The 23,669-nt window shown below is 43.0% G+C and overlaps 1 protein-coding gene across 1 annotated transcript; it reads right to left on the bottom strand.

The window, feature by feature from the left end:
• Positions 1 to 2,199: 2,199 nt before the first annotated feature.
• Positions 2,200 to 7,186, bottom strand: LOC147855053 (uncharacterized). Its single transcript, XM_087331027.1, has 10 exons — positions 7,135 to 7,186; positions 6,863 to 7,104; positions 5,637 to 5,841; positions 5,225 to 5,315; positions 4,921 to 5,057; positions 4,405 to 4,648; positions 3,846 to 3,950; positions 3,554 to 3,736; positions 3,266 to 3,467; positions 2,200 to 2,986 (listed from the first exon to the last, which is right to left on the bottom strand). Exons 1-10 carry the CDS (start codon positions 7,155 to 7,157, stop codon positions 2,505 to 2,507), a joined length of 1,914 nt encoding a protein of 637 aa, XP_087187153.1. The 5' UTR covers positions 7,158 to 7,186; the 3' UTR covers positions 2,200 to 2,504.
• Between the last annotated feature and the right edge of the window lie 16,483 nt (positions 7,187 to 23,669).

Genomic DNA, 23,669 nt, shown 5'->3' with positions numbered 1-23,669 from the left:
AAATATTTAGGAAATATGTTGATATAAAGATTTTGGAGCCAATGTCATCCTTACAAACATTTAGAATTATTTGAAGTGCAAATCCTTTGAAATCTTTAGTTGTTTCCTTTGTATGTGTTTTGATCATCTCAAAGGAGAAAAATGATTTGAGAGAAAATTGTAAGTTACACAATGGATATGGCAAGTTAAGATATCTATGTGTTCTTTTGTGCAAACACAATGAAGGAAATTGGACTAGTGACATCGTGATAAAAATTGGTCCAAGTGAGGGAGCCAAATGAGTAAGATTCCTTGATGATTGAGGAAGTTGATGTTGTAAAGATGATGGAATAAGAGAGCTTTTGGTGAGGTTAGTGGAAATACAAGGTTGATGTTCCACCCTCGTGGTAAAACACAGGTTGGATACTTAATCACTAAATGTCCTGTGGTTGGAGGTATGGAAATTACAACAAGAGATTAATAAACAAATAGATTATTCACTAACTCTTTGGCTGATGGGGTTATGTTTGATTGGCAATTTGGCTCTATGCTCTGTACCTTAAAACTTAGAACTAAAAATAAAATAACATAGTCTATAGATATAGTAGACACTATATACTCCAAAGATATTTCTATATTAAAATTTCTCCAGCACCCCATACAATACACATGCCACTTTTATATAGGAAAGCATAGAGCAGTTATATTGCCGTTGGGCAAACCGTTCCTAACTAACAATTATAACATCCTACTATTTACATTTTCTACTTTATACATATTAATAATATTTTCAGCATATTAATATTTTTTGCTTTCACACAATCAACTATTCGGCTTCGACAATTTTTCACACTTTGTCCGGCTACATGTTCCGGCCATCCGGTCACCAAAACTTCTTCTTATACTTCTTTCGGCCTTTCGGCCCTTTCACACTCTAAATCGATCTCTATAGATAACAATTGAAGGCTCCACAACAACATAGAAAAGATGGCGCCTATAATTGTAATGGGGACCACTAGTAACAACACTAAGATCAACATAGAGGATAAAGGAGGGATAATAAAGGGTCAACAAGGCGAGGACTATTGGTGCAAAAGTGCGACAAAGAGAAAAGGTTAAAGGGTTGATTGAGGGTAATTTAATGCACAAAGGAAGTCAAAAGCAGTCTTGATGACACATGTTTACATGAGACCACAGTCAAGAATTGAGTTGGAACCCCAACCATATAGCTCATATGACCCACACAAGTACCCTACTAGTAGAATATCCTATAGTCCAAAAGCCAACTTGTCACCTAAGAATGCCAAAAGCACAACTTCGAATCTTTGTAATACTTTCTTATAATTGGCAACGTGATTTGCCACAAAATGTATGAACCTATCATTATCTAAGGTCTCATCTCTATCTTCTTCAACCTTTATCAAAATGTCATTGAGGAAGGCTTGGTGATCTCAAAGATGCAATCTATTAGTACTTCGGTCATTGCATTTACCACCTATTTTTCCTCACAGTAGACACAAACTCAAAACAATCTAGGTTTGAGCGACAACAAGGACATTATCTCTGAATAATAGCTAGTTACCATTGAGCGAGCTCAAGGAATGGAAATAACTAACGTCAAAGGGGAAGTAGATTAGCTAAATATAGAAAAGGGATGGATGATTGTTTCGGATTCTTAAAAGCTACTCTATGGAAATGCATTTCTCTGAATAAAGATTAGGGTGCATTGACTCATAAGTAATCAATATGAAATTTAGTGTGTTTATGAAAATTATGAATATCATCATCCAACATAAATGCTGGAAATTACACATCTTAAACATCTTGGAAGCAATTGGCTTGAAGTTTTGACTTGGATTAGGATTTTGGGATATACATCAACAAATAACATGCAAAAAATAGTTTCCGAATATTGCAAAATGTGAGTCAATCTGAAGAAAGATGTAAGTCATAGATGAAGCATGAGGAGTTAAGTATAATATGCCCTCTTTTTTGAAAACAAAAATTGTTTTTGAATATTCTCGGAACAAAATGCATTACACAATTTTGGGTACTTAACATGCCCTCGCTATTGTTGCCTTGTGATTTAATACCCATATTAAAATTTATCTTTCCTCTCACCTCTGAGGAAATTGCACTCATGGTTAGGCATAACCGTCTATAACTAAATCAAACTCTTGTGTAATTTAAAACAATGTACCATCAATGTTACAACTTACCAGTGAAATTTTCATTCTCCTGTTTCATGTTAAAGAAAGAATGTTCAAGTGCATTTACATGAGTACGAAGCTCATTATACATATAAACAGCTTCACGAACATTCACCCAATGCTGGGAACACAATTAAATAATATTGGGATTTCCAATGAATCGATCATGGTACAATCGATGTAGAAGGATACTGAGAAAAACAATGAAAAAAACATCCTTGATGTGATACACAGGAAGCAATGTCGCAATGGCAATGATGGTGGTTGGAATAGTTTTAGTAGTGTTTAGGAAAATTTTCGCCTACCAACTACATGTTATTTATTAGTATTGGTGGTCAGTCCAAAACCGTATGGGAAAAGAGGATAATAATGCCGGTCATTCACATTCATGGGTAATTGATCAACTCTCTTAAACCATGTCCGCGACGATTTTCCTTGAAATGGATAATCTCCAAATATAACATCGGTGACACCTTTCCCTTCCGTCCCCGGAAGCCACGCAGCTACAAATGCATCAACCAGTGGCAAGTATGGTTCAATCACAAGAGGCCTTCCTGATATAAGTACCACCACACACTTTAAAGAGGTGCAAACATTCTTTATAGTTTGTATGCCTTCATTTGGAATTGTTAATGTTGTACTGTCACCCAAGAACTCTGCATATGGTTCCTCTCCCACCACGACAATAGCATATGAGTATCCCTTGTTTTTCACAAAGTCTGTGTCTGGTGATTGTTTATAGACAACTTGGGTAGATTTATCAACAATGTTGTTAACAGCATCAAGGATAGTCGTGCCTGTAGTGGGGAAACCTTTAGTGAACATGGGCATAAAAAAAAAAACAATCCATTGAAACATGCACATTAGATTCATTTGTTAGTGTTCGATTTGTCTAGTGCCACAGCGTGATTACATGTGGCTATATTGATCAAATGTGAGCTATTTGTAGTAATATGTATCAGATGTGAGCTACTTGTAGCTATATTCATCAAAGGTGTGTTGTGCTCTACATATCAAATGTGAGTGAACTGCATGATCAATCTAGAAACCTTGAGAGGTAACACGAATCATCCCACCTATGGTAATGTTGCCGCTCGAGCCTTGCCAAGAGCTTGTCCACCCTCCACATTGGTATCCAATGTCATTCGCATGACTACCGGCTACAAGGATCTTTGATGCCTTCTTCTTTAAAGGAAGGAATGGTGCATCGCCTGATTTCCCATTCTTCAATAAAACAAGAGACTTTCTCACAGCTTCTCTAGCCAGATTCCTATGTTTCTAAATTATAAAACACATCACAAATCTTCAGAGAAATTGAACGGTGAAAAGCAAATATATGTATAAATGTACCAATGATAGCTTACCTGTGCACCGACCATGCTGGTAAGACTTCGATCACCAAGTGGATTTTCAAATAAACCCATTGTAAACTTTACTCTGAGGATTCTACTTACTGCATCATTTATCCTCTTCATCGGAATGTAACCAGACTTAACCAATTGATGCACGTCATTGGCGAAAGATGTATAGTCAAACGGTACCATAATCTGTATAAGACCATCTCACAAACATTATGCCGTATACAACCACTTCACATATAGTGTGTTACTGTGAAGTATAGATAATGACAATTTATGAATGGTGGATCTATTTTACCATATCTAGCCCAGCATTAATACCCTTTTCAACTGAGAATGTATAATTGATTCCTGGAGGATCAGTGACTCTGTCAATCCCTTGCCAATCAGAGATCACAAAGCCCTGCATATCACAAATCTGATCAGATAAAAATGAAGTCTATTCACAAAGTATAGCAAACGAGTAATGTAGGTAAGGAATCAACCAACCAGGAGCCACACAAGTGCATCTCTCCTATTAACTTAGAGGATACTTTACTAGATTAACGAACCACAAAAGTATGCAGCAAATGTTAGAATTGTTACCATGTATGCAGCATATGATCCAAATGTTTAGTACACAGCAAAGGGGAGAGTACGACAATTACCATGAATATAACAATGTATGAATTCAATGTGAATATATATTGCAAAGGAGTATTAACGATCATGTATATGTATGGCAGTTTCCATCTATGCAGCATGTGAACTCAATGTTGAGTACAGATAGCATTAGGGAATATATATGATCGTAAACGTGTTCTCATAAGTCTTTTTGTATACAGCATATCAATTCCAGGTAAAGAATGATTCTGTACCTTGAATCCAAGCTGTTTCTTAAGCACATGTGAAATAAGGAATCTGTTGTCGTGCATCTTTTGCCCATTCCAGCTACTGTAAGATGTCATTATGGTAGATACACCCTTTGAAATGGCATCAAAATAGGACACCATATGTATATTAACCAAACTCTTGAAACTAGTCACGGTGTTGTTCTCATCAATGCCATTCACAGTGCCGCCATCACCAACAAAATGTTTGGCTGTAGCTGCCACATTACGCCTGAGAACAATAACGCCACCAAATCAAGGTTAGCGTGTATAAATGACACCATATCAAGGATTGCCTACAGACATGATTCCAAATCATGGGCTGTCATCATGCTGACATTGTAATCAAGGATTGTTTAAGGGGAAAAAACTAACGGATTGTTACAGTAATGACATTATGATTTTCTTATGATGGACGATGACGATGTTGTGTATCTTTGACCATCTTTGAGCTAGCTAAAGAGATGATATAATAAACAGGACCATGAGATGATAGAAACTTACTGTCCAGCAACATAAGGAACACCTGGTTTTGGAGGAGCTCCTTGCAAACCCACTATGATTTCAGTCATATTTCGAACAATTTGAGGATCCTCGCTGTAACTTTCATAACAGCGTCCCCACCTAGGATTCCTACAAACCTGCGAAAAAGGTTCTGCTTATTACATGGTCTATCACAAAGATATCTCAAAAGCATTCAGGTCTTTCTTAGTGTTTAGGGTGTAGCACAAATGCAACACTTGATACAGCTTTAATTTATAGGCATAACCCAAAATTTACACAAAACAAAATCTATTTGGGTGCTTACAGCGATACAAGGTGCAAATACATATTGGATGCCAGTGCCTCGGACCTCAAGGGCAGTGGCTTCTCCAATCCTCCTTACCAAATCTGGGTCCCTGCACAGAGATGAAATGTGTGCATAAGATTGTGATGACATAGTTAATAGGGAAAGACACATACATACACGAATTCTTGTGGTCATTTTTTGCACATGCACATGCACGTACACATTCTCATCCTCAAGGCACATATCATACATGCAATCTAGCACATGCAGTCTGAAACACATACAAATATCAAACCAAGTGATCATGCACATATGTTACAAAACACATTTCCTTGCACATACACGCATACAGTCTCAAACACATAGAAATGCACACACATATATGCATACAAATACAATGCAATCGTAGTTGAGATAATCTCTCACTCGCCTGGAAGAGCCCAAACCCACATTGTGGGGGAAGATGGTTGCTCCATAGACATTGTTATGGCCATGCACAGCATCTATTCCATACATGAGGGGGATCCCCAGCCTTGTACTTAATGCTGCCTTCTGGAATCCATCCACCATATCCATCCAAGCAGTTGGTGATGCGTGAGGACTTGGAGCACTCCCAGGCCCACTAAGAATACTTCCTATTACATGTTGAAAGCACACAATACATTCAACATTAAGTTACCCATCTCAGATAAAGCATCACTTATGGAATCATCAAGCCATTAAGCTCTGTAGTAACTTATGCATGTCAATCTCACTTTGGGGGGGGGGGGGGGGGGGGGGGTTACATTGGATAATCTCATTGAAAGAGAACAATGTGTAGTTAGACAGATTTGTGCACATGAATAGACAAAGAGAGGATGACATCACATTATGAAAATCAAAATATTTAAAATACTACAATATTAGAAAAGTTTGTTAAACTTCGACATTGCTAGTAAAGATCAGCAAAACAAAGCTCTCTAATAAGATTTTTGATATCATAACATGAGACAACGACTTGATATCATAACAAGGCACACGTCCATGTTCATTCCTGTCTTACTTTCTTTTTTCTTTGCTTTCATTTCGTTATCTTGAATTAGTGGAAGTATATAATTTGCTAAAAGGTAATGAAGACAATGCAAGAACAGAGAGTTCTTCTTCTCCTTCCATATTTCTTCAGTAACAATGGGAGGGCACGAATGCTGAAAATTAAATGTATGCTTTTATGAATTACGTACTTTTAATTTTGGATAATATACTGGAATTATGCGTGTCTTCACCACAAGGAGAATACAAGCACTTCTTCTTCTTTTCTCTTTTCATTTGTTTGTTTTCTTTTTGAAGAATATCAATGCTGAATGGATGGATGGATCAGCTCAGTACTGATTTATCTACTTATTTAAGTAACACTGTAAATTATCTTCTTTACCTCGATTTTGTTTCTGTAGTTCATTTGGAGGAGTGTAATTGAAATGAAAATTAATTCAAAAATTAAGTGTATATGCATTCATTCGCATATGTATTTGATTCTGTATTCGTTCGTAATTGAATTTCTAATTTTAATAGTATATTACGTATATTTGTATACATATGTATGTGTGTGTATATGCATATTATGAACTTGTATTGGTATAATACATATTTGTGTAGCAATGTAATCGTATTTGTATTTACCCACAAAGAAGGCGGATATGCTGGACGCATTTGCAACAGAGCGCTCGATCTGAGTCATCTGTCCGATCTTCTCCATGAGTGTCATTCGCGCAAGAAGGTCTTTTACCCTCTCCTCCACACCTGCAGATGGGTTCTTGTACAAGGCCGCCTTCTTGGGAGGAAGAGGAGTCGTCTTTGCATAACTTGATACAGGCAGGGCTGAGAAAAGGCACGGGAGGAGAAGAAGGAAGAAGAAGAGGAAGGTAGTAGTGGTAGAAGACGAAGAAGAAGAGGGCGATGGTGAGAGAGAAGCCATTTCTATTCTGTCTGACCTAAAACAATCAGTGGGAAAAACACAAGAAATAAGAGCAGAGCAGGGCAGCAGTTGGGGGATGGAAGAAAGAAATGGAAGAGGAGAGGGGTTTTAAAAGCAGAGAAGAGAAGAGACAAGGATTGAATGATTGATGAATGATGATTAAGAGAGAGAGAGAGAGAGAGATTGATGATTGATGAATGATGATTAAGAGAGAGAGAGAGAGCGATTGATGATTGATGATTGATGATTGATGATTAAGAGAGAGAGAGAGAGAGATTGATGATTGATGATTGATGATTGATTATTGAGTTTAGGGTTTAGGGTTTAGAGTTTAGGGTTTGTGTCCTCCCTTCTTGGATATCATTTCTGTTTAAGGTGAATGATGAATGATGATTGATTGTTGAGTTTAGAGTTTAGAGTTTAGGGTTTAGGGTTTAGGGTTTAGAGTTTGTGTCCTCCCTTCTTGGATTTCATTTCTGTTTAGGGTGAATGATGAATGATGAATGATTATTGAGTTTAGGGTTTAGGGTTTAGAGTTTAGGGTTTGTGTCCTCCCTTCTTGGATTTCATTCCTGTTTGAATTCTTTCCTATATATATGTATTTGTAACCTAAACTTGGGCATGTGGTCATAAGAGAATGAAAAATGATCCACTTTGGGATCTTGGGTTCAAACCCCACCAAAAAAACAATAAGAAATAAAAAGACCAAGACTCCTAAAATTTGGTTTGTTTTGGTTTTCTTTCACTTTTTTGAGCCAAGCTATCTTTAATAATGAAGTTTAGAAGAAGCCAAGAAGCCTTCATTCGTGCATTGCCACTAATCTAAGAAAGCCGAAGAGTCTTCATTTTAAGTTATTAGGTGTTTGTCTCTATACATACTTTTGCAACATAGATTGACAATTTCTCTTTATCTTGTTAAGTCTATGATCAACCATTTGTGAATTTGCTCTCCCTCCTTTTTCACAATTTATAAGCAATTTGTTCATCTATTGAAACTAAATGAAGTGATTAATTAAGTGTTCATCCAAGCATAGTTGCAACCTGGTAGGTTTATGTACCATCAATGTTATTGAGGTTAAGATTACCATAATACGTGCATGAAGCCACAAAGACCTAGTCAACATCAATATATGAGAATAGTTCCATATTATTGTTCCTCATTCAATTATTTTCAACCACTATTGTGACATATCAACAATGAACCGTCAAATTAAAGACATGTGGATAATTATACAAATCTCCCCCCTTCTCTATCCCTCTATGTGCCCATCACTAAAGGATACATGTCGTGAAGAATTCGAGTATGTATGTTTGTCTTTATCCATCATGCAAGAATCTACGTGGAAAGTTAGTCATCTTTAGACTAAATGATTGATATGCATATATCTTCTCTTCTCTCTTTTCTTTTTGGTGGAATCACATAATTATATTAGGGTGAAAGCATGTGAATAGAAACACTATTATAGCCAACATATAACTAAAAAGACCATAGCTAATTAGCTATTTTTTTAGTTAATATTTAGTGGGCAAGTCTTAAATATGCATATAATTTATTATGGGGAGGGAAATATGGGAATACTCAAATTTTTGAATTTGAGCACACACAGAGTGGAACATGCAGTTTTGTGCTCTCATGTTATTACCTTTAATTTCACCATACTCCTCCCCATCTTGGGTTTTGCACCAACATTCAAATAGATGGAGCATTGTGATCACGAGTGCAGTAGAAGCCCTCGCAACAACAGGAAATCTCAAAAATTAATAAATGCTTGATTATGACCACCAACACACAACCAGTTCCCTCAAAATCTAGGTATGTATCAATTAAAAAACATATACTTATATATAGGAATGGGCCCCCCCCCCCCCCCAAAAAAAAAAAAGAAATAAAAAACTTTTTGGCCCCCTAAAAAAGAGAAAAACTTTTTGGCCCCCCTATTTTGGCTAAACCCCCCCACCTCCCCCCCAAAAAAAGGCGTAGTTACTCTTCCTTCTTTCTCTTTCTTCTTCTTCTTCTTCCTCACGTTTCCAATCAATACTGTGGATTCCAATCAATCACGTTTTACATGATGTCTTAGGCGATGGGGAGGGTCGGTGGTGGCTGCTGGGTGCCACCACTGGAGGAGGAGGAGGACTTGAAAGTGACTTTTCTATTGTCACTATGCTTATCCACCACAATAGCCAAAATAGCCAAAATAGAGGGGCCAAAAAGTTATTTTTTTAGGGGGCCAAAAAGTTTTTTTTTTAGTGGGCCAAAAAGGTTTTTTTGTTTTCGGGGGGGGGGGGGGGGGGGGGCAAATAGCCCATTCCTATATATATATATATATATATATATATTTCTTCTTTTTTCTTTTAGGAATATCATATAATAGCTTTTTTATGGTTATGGTTTAGGGCAAAGCCGTTGGAGTCGTTAACAATCGGCGAATTGAACCGCGAAACCGCGGTTTAACGGTTTCATCGGTTCGGTTTAGGTTTAGGTATTTTAAAACGGTTTGGTTCAGTTTCGGTGTGGTTTCAACAATCAGAAATCACAGTTTAAATAGTTTACCGGTTTATTATTATTTTTAAAAAGATTAAAAAGATTGTTTTAAAACAATCTTTTCATTGTTAGACCTTATTCTCACATTTTAGGAATATCTTTAAAATTTAAAAAAAAATTTAAAATGAAATATTATAAATTTAAAAAATTAAAAATTAAACCTAAGTTGAAAACCGAAACCGAAACTGAGCCACGAAACCACGATTTTTACGTTTTAAATGGTTTGAAAAAGTTTAACGATTCGACTTAACAGTTTCATGGTTTGGTTCAAGTTTCAAAATTGTTAAACGGTTTGGTTTTGACCCTCTTGAATCTAACCGAATCGAACTGTTACCGATTGTTAGGAGTTGTAGACTGTTAAGGACATAAGAAGAATGAAACTACAAGGACACGATTGGCAAGCGCAAAAGAGCAAATATCATTAACTGGTGTTGTTCACCTTGAATTCATTCAAGGTGAACTCAATTATTTATACTAACCGGCATGCATACTTGTTGCACACATGTGATATAATAGAGCATGTATACGCATGCATGTGCCAAGTGTAAAATTATAATACGAGGGAGTGATTATGCACATGATGCTAGCTTAAAACTACAAGGAGGAATTATACACATGATTGTATATTAGATATTGTCGAGCGGCAAGCTCAACCGGAGCCGGATCGACTGAATAAGCCGGAGCCGGTAAGCGAGACGGATCGAGCGAAACGGATCGAGCGAAACGGATCGGTATGACGGTGAGCAACCGAACCGGCAAGCAGTGGAGGCCGGGTGCAATCCGTAACCGAAAGTCCAATCGGAAGCCTAGTATAGGATAGACTACTAGGTAGCTATAGTCTCGTAGTAAGTGTCAGATGCTCGTGTGAGCATTGAAGTACATGGTACGTCAGTCAGTCCCAAGAGGACTTGTATAAATAGTGCTACTTAGCACAGTGTGTAGATACAAAGTCTTGATATAATTTTGAAATTGTGTTCTGCTCTCTCTGTCTCTCTCGCTCGCTCTCTCTCTCTCTCTGTTGTTCTCTGTTTTACGCTTCCGCAAACACTTACGCTTACATGGTATCAGAGCGCGAGGGTTGAGAACTTCTGCTGCAGACATTTACTCTTGAGAAGAAAACCCTAACAGGTCGAAAACAGACACAATAGAAGACATGGATAGAGGCATGGCTACGTCGCTCCCGGTGGAGAAGCTCGACAGGAGCAACTACGCATCCTGGTCTTACAAGATGCACCAGTACCTGCTTGGACACGGGTACTGGAGTTATGTCGAAGGAGCGAATGATGCGGCGCTAGACTCGGCATACAAGGACTTCCTGGTATGGGAACAGGCGGCAAGCAGGGTGATGTACTGCTTCGCGTCCAGTGTCGGCGATCAGCTGCTCAGCCACATCCGTGATGCCAAGACACCGAAGGATGCTTGGGGGAACCTGAAAAAGGTTTTCGCCGCAAGCACCACTGCCCGGAAGCTGCAACTCAGACAGGAGTTGAGCAATGTTCGACAGAAGAACATGTCCGTGGCAGACTACACGGGCCGGATAAAGGAGATCTGCGACTCGCTCGCCTCTATCAATGTTACCGTAGAGGAAGACGAGATGGTGCAGGTATGTCTCGGAGGCCTGGTGTCCAAGTTCGGAGCGTTCTGGACTGCGGTGTGTACAAGGGAGAATACCCCCTCATTCTTCGACTTACAGTCGATGCTCCTTGTAGAGGAGAACCACGCCGGTGCATCTAACAGTGCATCCCCGGACAACCAAATGTTGTACACGGGAACGGATCGGCTCCGTGGGCGTGGTGGAAGAGGTGGGTCGGCACGCAATGGAGGCGGCCGGCAAGAGCAGGAACGGAGGCACTATGAGCGTGCCGACAACAGTTCCGGGACTTCCACAAGTAGGGGGAGTCAAGGCGGTGCCGGAGGCCGGCAAGACAAATCCGCTACGGAATGCTGGTACTGTGGCAAAAAAGGCCACAGGGAAAGCGAGTGCTGGAGAAAGCGTGCCGATTCAGACAAATCCGGATCCGGCAAGACCGGTAAGGATGGCCGGCAAAACTTGCACTACGCAAACGGATCAGGAGGATCCGGAACCGGAAAGGCCGGTAAGGGGCCAGCCTTGGTGATGAATCACAAGGCAAACTCAATGAAGAAGACCACTTCCAAAACGGAGGAAGTGTGGTATGTTGATTCTAGCGCGTCGAACCACATGACGAGCCACAAAGAGTGGTTCTCCTTTCTGGAGAAACCGGATCAACCAGGAGTAGTCGAAACCGGAGATGACACTCCTCACCCAATCGTGCACGTCGGAGAAGTCCCTCTAAGCCACGTCGGACAAAAAGGGAAGCTGATGAACGTATTACACGTTCCGACAATAACGAAGAACCTAGTGTCCGTCGGTTAGATTGTCGACCAGGGGATGCAGGTGCGGTTTACGCACCTCGGGTGCTTCATTGAGGATGAGGGCGAAGTCATTGCGCAAGGGCGCAGAGACGGGGGGATGTTTATCCTCAACACCAATGACTTTGGCACCGCTCTGTTCGCGGAATGACAGAAGGTCGAGTCGGACATCGACCTGTGGCACAAGCGGATAAGCCACATCAACTACCGGAGGCTTCAAGACTTGCAAACGAAACAAGTCGTTTTTGGTTTGCCAAAGTTCAGAGGCCGGAGAGCCGAAATTTGTGAAGCTTGCCAACTTGGGAAGCAACACCGGCTTCCATTCCCCACCGAACGGAACCGGAGCCGTAACAAGCTCGATCTCATCCATTTGGATGTGTGGGGACCGGCACAAAGTGTAAGCCTTGGCGGGAGCCGATACTTCGTCTCCTTCATCGATGACTATACTCGACATACTTGGATCTACCTCATTGAGCGGAAGAGCGAAGTCTTCGACTGTTTCCAGAGCCTCCAGAAGATGGTGGAACGGGAATCGGAGAGGAAGATCAAATGCCTTCGGTCGGATGGCGGAAAGGAATATTTTTCTGGCCAATTCACTAGTTATCTGCAGCAGAAGGGAATTCGGCGAGAGTTCAGTTGCAGATACACACCGGAGCAAAACGGTGTGGCCGAAAGGAAGAACCGGACACTCGTCGAAGCGGCAAGGGCAATGCTGGAGGAGAAGAGCATGCCCCGGTTCTACTGGGCGGAGGCGGTCCAGACGGCCATCTACATACAAAACCGCATTGGTGACAAGGTGTCAGCTCATGAGCTGTATTTCGGGCGCAAGCCGAACTTAAGACACCTTTGGATATTTGGCAGCATAGCGTATGTGCATGTGCCGGATCAGAAGCGGAGAAAGCTGGATGCAAAATCGGAAAAATGCATCCTAGTCGGCTATGCTCAAGAGCAAAAGGGGTATACGTGCTATAACCCCCGGACGAAGGAAGTCCAAGTTAGCCGGGATGTCGAGTTCGATGAATCGGCATCTTGGTACTCCGTACCGACTCCGACTTCCGATCCCGACCCAATGCCGGAAGATCAGGCCAGTGAGCCTGAATCAGCCCTGGCAGAGGATGATGAAGCCGGGACTCAAGATGAGAGTCTGGAATCGTTACGGTTGAGTGGACCGAACGAGCGACTGAGTCGGTTGGACCAGTCGGATGAAGAGACAGCAAGTGGTGGAGACTCTGCCGTGCTCTCCCCGTGCAAGGCACCGAGGAAACGGTTCACGCGCAAAGAGAAGGGGAAGAGGAAGATGCCGGAATTCGAAACCGGCAACGATGAGTCGGATCGGTGCGTATCCGACTCCGGAAAGGAGAAAGGCGAATCTTCGGCAACGAAGACCGAACTGGCCAAGAAGGGCCTCAAATCAGGTGACGGTGCGTTGCGCCGATCAACCCGCCAGAAGGATCCCGTCATGCGGTACGGGTACAATGAATACATGGCGCATCATTATGCATACATGACTAAGGTAACATAAGTGCGTGAGCCGGAGAGCTACGCAGAAGCGGCAAAGGACGCAAATTGGCGTGCCGCTATGGACGAAGAAATGCGGGCACTCGATGCCAACGAAACTTGGGACCTAGTTGATCCTCCCTGTCACTGTAAACCGATCGGATGCAAGTGGGTGTACAAGGTCAAGTACAACGCCGACGGTTCTGTTAACCGGTACAAAGCCTGGTTAGTGGCGAAGGGATACGAGCAGACCCACGGAATCGACTACGACGAGACCTTCGCTCCTGTGGCAAAGATGACGACGGTTCGTGTGGTACTGGCGGTTGCTGCGGCAAGGGGGTGGCATCTTCACCAGATGGATGTGAAGAACGCCTTCCTTCAAGGAGAGCTTGAAGAAGAAGTCTTTATGACTCAGCCCCCTGGATTTCAATCGGAGATGAACAAGTCGGCGGTATGCCGACTGAAGAAGTCGCTTTACGGCTTGAAGCAAGCCCCCCGAGCTTGGAACGCGAAGATCACACACCGGTTGCGTAAGCTAGGGTTTGCTGTCTCTAAGTCGGACTCTTCGTTGTTCATCCGGCAAGGCTCTGACGGTTCGGTATGTATACTCTTGTATGTGGATGATTTAGTCATCACCGGACCGGGTCTTCCCGAAATCAACCGCGTCAAGTCCCAGTTGTCGGACGCATTCGAAATGAAGGACCTGGGGGACCTTCATTATTTTCTTGGGATCGAAGTGATTCGGACCCCCAACGGCATATTTCTCTCACAACGACATTACGTGTTGAATATGATGTATAAGTTCGGCATGACGGATTGCCGACCTATCTCCACACCCCTGGACCGGAACCAGAAGCTCCGTCCCAACTCTGGACCAACCTGCAATGAGAAACGGTTCCGACAGGTTGTCGGAAGCCTGATCTACTTAACCATCACCCGACCCGACATCAGCTATCCGGTCGGCATGGTAAGTCAGTTCATGCAGAAGCCGACCGTGGAGCACCTTCAGTGCGCGCAACGAATATTACGGTATGTCAGCGGCACTAAGGACCGGGGACTGTTATACCGGCGAGGTATACCCGAAGAGCTTGTCGGTTACACAGATGCTGACTGGGTCGGCGATGCGTCTGATCGCCGCTCCACTTCCGGATACATGTTCTCCATAGGTAGCGCGGCCGTTGCATGGAGTAGTAAGAAGCAGCCCACAGTGGCATTGTCAAGCACTGAGGCTGAGTACTGGGCCGCTACCGTTGCCACTTGTGAAGCCATCTGGCTTCGGCGACTTCTGCGAGACTTGCGGATCGAGGTACCGACCCCGATCCCGATTTACTGCGATAACATGAGTAGCCTGCAGCTCGCCAAGAACCCTGTGTTCCATGCTCGCACAAAGCACATCGAGGTGCACTACCACTTCGTGCGTGAGCGGGTCCTGAGCGGTGAAGTTGACCTACGGTATGTTCATATGGATCGGCAAGTTGCCGACATCTTCACCAAGCCGCTTGGATTGGACAAGTTGCAGCACTTTACCGACATGCTTGGTATTCAGCATCTCGACGTGCCGCACTTGAGGGGGAGAAGCAAGGGCAAAGTCTCTACCGAAACGGGCAAAGGCCAAAAAATTGTTGAACCCGTCGGTAAGAGGAGAGCCGGAAGAAGAGGAGACAAGAAGATGAAGGAAGCCGAGTCGACGAAGGAAGTCGAGACATTCGAACAGGTCGGAGCAAGCGGTTGTGAAGAAGAGTTGTGCACTCAGGAAGAGAAGTGCATGCTGTGCGGAGGTCATCACGACGGTACTGACCATGATGCGGAGTCAAATGAAGAATTCGATTTCGGTTCACCGGCTGAAGAAGCTGAGGGAAGCATGGAGAAGGCCAAGACTCGGATGTGGTCCGATGTGGTGAGAGGCCTGAAGCCGGAAGTCGAATCGGAGTGTACCGATTCGGACAAGAGCTGGAACGAGTCGGAGACAGCTGACTCGGACCAACAGATGGATCTGGATGAGTCGGATTGACTGAAGGCCAAGGGGACATGGACACAACGGAAGTCGATGCCATCGTGGGAGAACCGATGGATCGGCAAGCGCCGGAGTCACAACAACGTGAGTGCTGAGATGGGCCTATTGAGCAGACATGCCGACCGAGAGGGTCGAGGCGCGCAGAACCAAAGGGGTCACGGCAAACGGGACCGGACCGGACGAGGAGCGCGAGCAAGGCGGAGTGATGCCAGGAGAAGTCGGTTGGAAGAACCGACTGCCACAGAGGTCGACACTACGACCCCACCTCAGGTTGAGCTTGAGGGGGAGTGCTGAGCGGCAAGCTCAACCGGAGCCGGATCGACTGAATAAGCCGGAGCCGGTAAGCGAGACGGATCGGGCGAAACGGATCGGTATGACGGTGAGCAACCGAACCGGCAAGCAGTGGAGGCCGGGTGCAATCCGTAACCGGAAGTCCAATCGGAAGCCTAGTATAGGATAGACTACTAGGTAGCTATAGTCTCGTAGTAAGTGTCAGATGCTCGTGTGAGCATTGAAGAACATGGTACGTCAGTCAGTCCCAAGAGGACTTGTATAAATAGTGCTACTTAGCACAGTGTGTAGATACAGAGTCTTGATATAATTTTGAAATTGTGTTCTGCTCTCTCTCTCTCTCTCGCTCTCTCTCTCTCTCTCTCTCTCTCTCTCTCTCTCTCTCTGTTGTTCTCTGTTTTACGCTTCCGCAAACACTTACGTTTACAGATATGTTGGTTAACACATAACACTCGATTATAACACGATCATGTTAAGAGTTTGAATCTTGACATGATCGTGACATTATCCCCCATGTTTAGCGCCGACTTCTATGCGGCGCAGGCTTGTGTGTGTAGCGGAGGTGAAAAGCACGAACTACCTCGGTTGCAATTTTTTTTTCTTTTTTTCCATAAAAATATACTCCATTGGTATTAATAAAAAGCCAAAGGCAATATACAAATAGTACATAATATTGTTTCCTTTGCACAAATACATATTATCAAAAAACTACATTGTTGCCAATAACACTTTTGCTAGCAGAGCACATATAAACCTTGAGAAAATTCCATTGCTACGTCGAGCTATAAGACCACATATACACCTTGGAAAGGCCTCCACCATATTATCAAAAAACTACATTGTTGCCAATAACACCTTTGCTAGCGGAGCACATATAAACCTTGAGAAAATTCCATTGCTACGTCGAGCTATAAGACCACATATAAACCTTGGAAAGGCCTCCACTTTAGCACGAATAAGCCTCTTTATCACCTCATTTCCATTCACCTTTGCTTGAACATGTGGGACATTGTCCAACCAGAACCATTCTCTGCCATTTAACTTCTTTGCCACTACCATTGATTTATATTCCATGGGATCATATGCTGAAAATGTACGATGTTTTGGAGACATCTCGATGATGCAGCCATGGAACAAATCAAACAGCCATAGAACAAATCAAAACCCATAACGAAAGACACATAATACATCCACCTCCTTTTCCTTGAAAAAAATTGGCTATTCATCACAGACTCAACTAGTTTCTCTTTGGCATCCCATCTGCTTTTCTTCAATCTCCTACAGAAAATTGCTCAATCTCATACAGAATAAGACAGATTCAAATGGCTCAATCTCATACAGAACTACCTTGGTTGCATTCTTCAAATGGTGTTGAGGTTCCCAAGTAGCATCAGATATCGGGTATCCTTTCTAGTGTACTAGATAATAGAGTTTTCGACGTAGAAACTTGGAGTCAAGGATTTCTTCAACTTCATACTCATCGCCAGACACCAACTTGATGGGCGGTGGTCGAGCGGGTTGCCACCCGAGAAGTACAGAGGGGTGGTAAACTTCCAAAAGGGATACATGAAAAACGTCATGGATGCGATAGTGGGGTGGAAGGTCGAGCCGGTAGGCCACGTGATTGATACACTTGGAGATATGGAAAGGACACAATTTTGTGTAATCTAGTTTTGAACAGGGACGAGTGGTTGTGATATTGCGCCGTAGTAGCCAAACCATGTCGCCTACTTGAAAGTTGGGCGCCGCCGCCCCTAGATTGTTGGCCATTGACTTTAGTCGATCTTGGGCATTAATGAGCTCAAGAGTTACATCTTGGTGGATTTCTTTTAGACGGCGCACCCGCTCTTGAACCGAGGGGTTCACCGAACCAGAGGGAAGGCATATGTTGAATCGAGGTTGGAAACCAAAGTTGGCAAAGAATGGAGAGGTTCCGATGGATGAATGACGGGTGTTATTATAAGCGAATTCAGCCATGGGGAGGAACATAGTCCAATCGTCTTGTTGGTAACCCACCGCACATCGAAGATATTGCTCGAGTACTTGATTTACGTGTTCCGTCTGCTCGTCTATTTGTGGATGGAATGTCATTGATAACTTGGTGGTGTTGCTGAGAATATAGAAGAGACTTTTCCAAAAATGGGAAATAAATGGGGCACCACAATCGGAGACGATATCATCAAGTAACCCATGGAGGTGCGCAACATTTGTTAAGATTAAATTTGTTGTCTCTGGGCCCGAGATGGCTTTGGAACATGGTATAAAATGTGCCATTTTGGTAAATCGGTCCACGATTACCAAGATGGAGTCATGTCCCTTAGATGGTGGCAAGTCGGTGATGAAGTCCATAGATATGTATGACCATGGCGGATGCGGGAGCGGGAGAGGTTGAACCAGTCCATACGGGCAATGATGTGTTGTTTTGGACCGAGCACAAATGTCACAAGGCTTGATGAAGTCTTTGACTAGCTTCCATTGTTCAGATATCCATCTTCAAAGATGATGTTACAGTGCTTCTAGTTTGATTATTGATATTAGAAGAATTTCTTGTGTATCAGAATGCAGATGATGTGAAAAACATGTTAGCATTGAATATCATTACTCTAATAATGGAGAATGCATATTGGTTCGATGTCCATTTTGTACCTCCAGATTTACATGTATTCGAAATTCGGGTGAGGGAAGGTTATGGAGCAATGTTAGAAGCTCCAATGGAAAGAGCACAATGTTACCGGTTATGGTAACACGGTGCCGAATCCTCGGGGCCAACAATATGTTTGAGAGATCAGTTCTAAAGTTTTGGAGACCCCAAAGTGGCCCGCAAGCAAACCATCATGGCATTCAGTTATGATGCAAACTCGGCACGGCCCTTCCGAGATGTAGACTAGATTGTTCCCAAGGAATACTCCATCTTGAAAGGAAATTTTTTCAAGGTCATCTCGATATGATCGATGAGTTGGGTCATCGAACCATGCTTTGATTTCCTGAGTGAAACAATCGGTTGCAGTGGGTGGTGATTTCAGCAAGGAGTACATATGTTGCAAAGATTTGAACTGGGTCAAGTGTCAAGAGACATTGGGACTGTTGGTCTTATGCCTTATCCCTAGGGTAGGATGCTAGCTCTGACCGCCTAGAAAGAGCATCGGCTTTGCTATGCCGGTGTCCTAGACGAAACATGATTTCGAAGTCATAGTCGGCAAGGAAAATTGACCATTGCGCTTGTCGACGATTCAAGGTGTGGGTAGAAGTAAAATAGAGAAGGTTTTTGTGGTCGGTTATGACCTGAACACAGTGTTGGGCCCCAACTAGGTAAGGCCTCTATTCCTCGAAAGCAGAGATAATGGCTGCAAGTTCCTCGTCATAGATCAGGTAGTTGATCTCAGGAGTTGTGAATTTACGTGAGTAGTAAGTAAGCTACCAGATGGTGTACCCCATCGTTGCCGGGTTGTGAGAGGATAGCGCTGATAGCAAAGTTTGATGCATTTGTTTCCACTATGAATGACAATGTTGGGTCGGGCCGAAGGAGCATTGGGGTGGTCATAAAGGCAGATTTAAGCACCATGAATGCAATTTGTTTTGCCAACGTCTAGCAGAAGGGTCGGTCCTTATGGGTGAGTGCAACCAATGGTTGCACAATATTGGAGAACCCTTTAATAAACTGATGGTGGAAATTTGCAAAGCCAAGGAAGGGTTGAACGTCTCTTACCCGGGTCAGAGGTTGCCATTCTTGAATTGCGGCCACTTTCTGTTGATCCATGAAATTACCATTGGGAGAGATGATGTAGCCCAGGAATTTTACAGAATACTGCTTGAATGCGCACTTTTCATATTTGGCGTAAAGATTGTGTTCCCGAAGTCTTGACAACACCATGCGAACATGCTGCTCATGGGTATTGAGATCCGGAGAGTAGATGAGAATGCCATCCAAATAGGCCACCATGAATTGGTCAAGATATTCTTAGAAGATATCATTCATCATGGGTTGGAATACGACAGGGACGTTGGTTAGCCCAAATGGCATGACACGATACTCGAACAACCTGTATCGGGTTCAAAACACTATCTTCCATTCGTCTCCTGGACGGATACGCATGAAGTTGTAAGCCCCTCGTAGATCGATTTTCAAGAACACTCATCTGAGCCGAAGGCGGTCCAAGAGCTTTGGAATCAAAGGTAGTGGGTAGCGATTGTGGATTGTTACTGTCATGATATGGCAAGACTCGAACCCATGACCTTATGCTACATGGGTCGAGCTCTTACCATTAGACTATGAATTGTAATTTGTAGGATATTATTTTCATTTATGCTTTATCATAGAAAATTGATGTATATTCTAGATCTCTCTAGAACATTCTAGAAGCTTCAGGATTATTCCTAAAAACACTATAAAAGGAGGCATTGTTTTGAACCAAATTGGTTCAACGCCAGTCTTAAGCCTCTTAGCCGATTTGTACTTATCTTTTCACATAATATAAGAGTTGTTGTCATCATCCTTCTCTCTCTCTCTCATTCTCGTTATCTCTCTCTCTCTCTCTCTCTCTCTCTCTCTCTCCTCTTCTCACTTCCTCTCTCGGGAATATTACGCAGTCCCGTCCCCTTAGTACTAATAGTACTGCTCTTCTTTAGTACTAATTCCATCTCTGCTTTAGTATTATTCATGACAGTTTGAACCAATTTGCCTCCTCCTACCCTTTTCCCTATACTATGGCTACTATTAGCGCCCAAGAATATCAATCCGTTTTCTCCGAGCTACAGTGCTTAAAAGAAAAATTTGTTGCCTTGGAACAAGAAAACCAACGGCTGATAGGGGATCTGCAACAAATCGCTCTAGAAAAGCAACAAACGCAGCAACAACATGGGGAGTTAGCGTTACGGGTGCAACAACTCGAAGCGGCATTGCAACAACAAGGATCAAGTCCCCAAGGATTTCATAAAGAGCCGAAGATTGGACTTCCTGTGAAATTTGATGGAACGCGATCGCAATTCAGGGGATTCCTTAATCAGGTATGATTAGTCCTCGAAATGCATCCTTCCCAATACCCCATTGATGCATCCCGAGTCGGCTTAATAGGCACATTGCTTAGCGGCTCAGCCTTAGCATGGTTCGCTCCGCTTCTAGAAAAACAATCGCCCTTGCTTAATAAATTTGAAGATTTTATTAGCGAGTTCAAAGCCTGCTTTAGAGACACCGACAACATCAGGACGGCGATCAACAAGATCCGGCGATTGTGTCAAGGCGATCGTCCAGCCTCTGCCTACGCGGCGGATTTCCGCCTACTCGCTTCAGACATACCCTGGGATGATCAAGCACTAATGGAGCAGTTTCGCTATGGCCTGCGAAACGATGTCAAAGATCTACTTCTAACTTTCCCCGAAGAACCAAAGTCTCTTACGGAGGCAATCAGTCGAGCGGTCCGATGTGACAACCGCCTTTTCGAACGACGTTCGGAATGTCAATTACAGATACCACGCGCTAGGCCGAAGCCCACTTACGCCGCAATCACGGCTAAACCGTTTGCACGAGACATACCTCAAGCAAATACTTCGACACCGATGGAGATCGATACCATGTGTCGACGCGGCCCGTTATCGGAAGAAGAAAAGCAACGACGACGTGCAAATCAATTATGTCTTTATTGCAGTGGACCAGGGCATATCGCAATCAATTGTCCCCATAGGCCAAGAAGACAGGTAAATCAAATTGTAGGTTGTACTAAACCTGAGTCAATTCTTCCCTTAGGAGTGTTTGATAGTATTAATAGTACTAATAGAGTGTTTGATAGTATTCATAGTACTAATAGCCCAAGTATCTCAAATAAATTTGAAATCCTTAGTCAATTAGATGAAGAGTTAAACGATTGAGTCCAGCCAAAATAGGAGCCGTTTGGTTGGACAACAGCCCTAGATCTGTACAACCCATTAGTGGTTCCATTCCTTCCAAGCAAGTTAGCAATGTGTTCCTAGCCCAAGTCATTGTTAGTACTAAAAGTACTCCCCCAGTACCCGTCCTAGCACTTTTAGATTCCAGAGCTAATTCCTGTTTCATGGATCGAAATTTTGCCCAAGCTTCTCAGATATCCTTAAGAAAACTTCCTTGTCCTGCATCTGTAGTAGTCATTGATGGTCGTCCCATTGCTTCCGGGAATATTGTAGAAGAATCAGAACCCATTCAAGTTGTCCTAGGTAGTTTTGTGTGTGTAATATCATTTAATATAATTAGTAGTCCAGAGCATCCCATTGTCCTAGGATTACCTTGGTTTGAATTACATAATCCAGCCATAGATTGGAGAACAAGAGAAGTCCGATATCGATCACCCCAAGAATCAACTCACCGAGTTTCGACCATTTCACTCCATCAACTACGCGAAGAAGGACCCAAGGAGGCAATGTTCCTATTTGCAATATCAATACATCCTTCCAGCACTATTAAGAAGGACTCCTCAGTACAACTTCCAGCAAAATATCATCCTTATGCTGATGTATTTGACAAGGTAAAAGTCGGTACCCTTCCTCATCACCGTCCCTATGACTGTCCCATCGATTTACAACCAGGAACCGAGCCACCATGGGGACCAATTTACAACTTGTCTGTCACCCACCGAGTTAGAAGTCCTTCGAGCCTACATAGAGGAGAACTTGGCAAGCGGGTTCATCCGTCATTCGAAATCTCAGACCGGTGCACCCATCTTCTTTGTCAAGAAGAAAGATGGCTCACTTCGTCTTGTCGTTGATTACCGCGGATTGAATAAAGTCACCATCCGGAATAGGTAGGCACTTCCTCTTATATCAAGTCTTTTAGAGCGAGTTAATGGTGCCAAGTTTTTTACTAAAATCGACCTACGAGGAGCGTATAACCTCGTGCGGATCCGACCGGGAGATGAATGGAAGACCGCTTTTCGCACGCGGTATGGGCATTTCGAGTATACTGTTATGTCGTTCGGCCTAACCAATGCACCCACAGTCTTCCAACACATGGCAAATGATATATTCAGAGACCTCTTGGATATCTGTTTGATCATTTATCTGGATGATCTATTGATTTATTCGAAGACCCAGGAAGAGCACGATTCTCATGTACTATTAGTACGAAAGCGACTCCGCGAGAATGGTCTTTATGCCAAGCTAGAAAAATGTAGCTTTGACTGCAAGCAAGTGGAATTTCTAGGCTACGTTGTCGTGAAGATTTTCGTCCACGAGCAGAAACCCGAGCAACGAGAGCCAAAGAGCGATGTGCAACGTTGCACACGTACATAATGTATTTGTAATAGTAATAAAGGTATAAAGGTGATGTGGTCGTACGTACATCCACGCGCGAGAGAGAGAGAGGTACTATGCGGTACATAGGTACCTAGTTGTTTGTGAGGAGGTGGGAGTTAAGGGGGCCATCAATCTCACCCTCCCCCAAATCAAGGCAAATATCCCCTTTGAATGAAAGGGGATATTTTAGTCTCGTTTTTGTAAACGGTCTTCCCTCCTTGTGCTATAAAAGAAGAGGGAAGGCACCATTGTGAGGGTTGCCTATTTTGAGTGTGCGAGGTATACCACATAGGTCGAGCATTAGGGTTAGGGTTAGGGTTTCTTTGTCGTTTCTTCATCTTCGTCGGTTAGGGTTTCGAGTAGTCGTTTGGTGTGGCCTACGCGGCCACCGTTTGTAATCGTTCATTTCGTTTTAATATATCTTGTTGATAATCTTGTCTCCATCTTCCTCTTGTTCGATCTAATCTCTTGTTCATTCTTCTTCTTCTTGAGCAAAGCTTCCATTCCATGTATGATTCCT

The sequence above is a fragment of the Azolla caroliniana genome, unplaced genomic scaffold, assembly GCF_043228905.1.
Source record: "Azolla caroliniana isolate FFs.n. ecotype wild unplaced genomic scaffold, voAzoCaro1.0.p SCAF_15, whole genome shotgun sequence".
NCBI lineage: Eukaryota > Viridiplantae > Streptophyta > Polypodiopsida > Salviniales > Salviniaceae > Azolla > Azolla caroliniana.
Note: the sequence above shows the minus strand (reverse complement) of the source record. Positions and strands in the feature narration are given on the sequence as shown.

What these genes read in the sequence shown, in the direction of transcription:
- LOC147855053 (XM_087331027.1), bottom strand. Translation starts at nt 7,157, where the DNA reads ATGGCTTCTCTCTCACCATCGCC. An exon ending in CATATCCGCCTTCTTTGTGG is followed by an intron (nt 5,842 to 6,862) that starts GTAAATACAAAT and finishes AACATGTAATAG; the next exon opens with GAAGTATTCTTAGTGGGCCT. An exon ending in GTGGGTTTGGGCTCTTCCAG is followed by an intron (nt 5,316 to 5,636) that starts GCGAGTGAGAGA and finishes ATCTCTGTGCAG; the next exon opens with GGACCCAGATTTGGTAAGGA.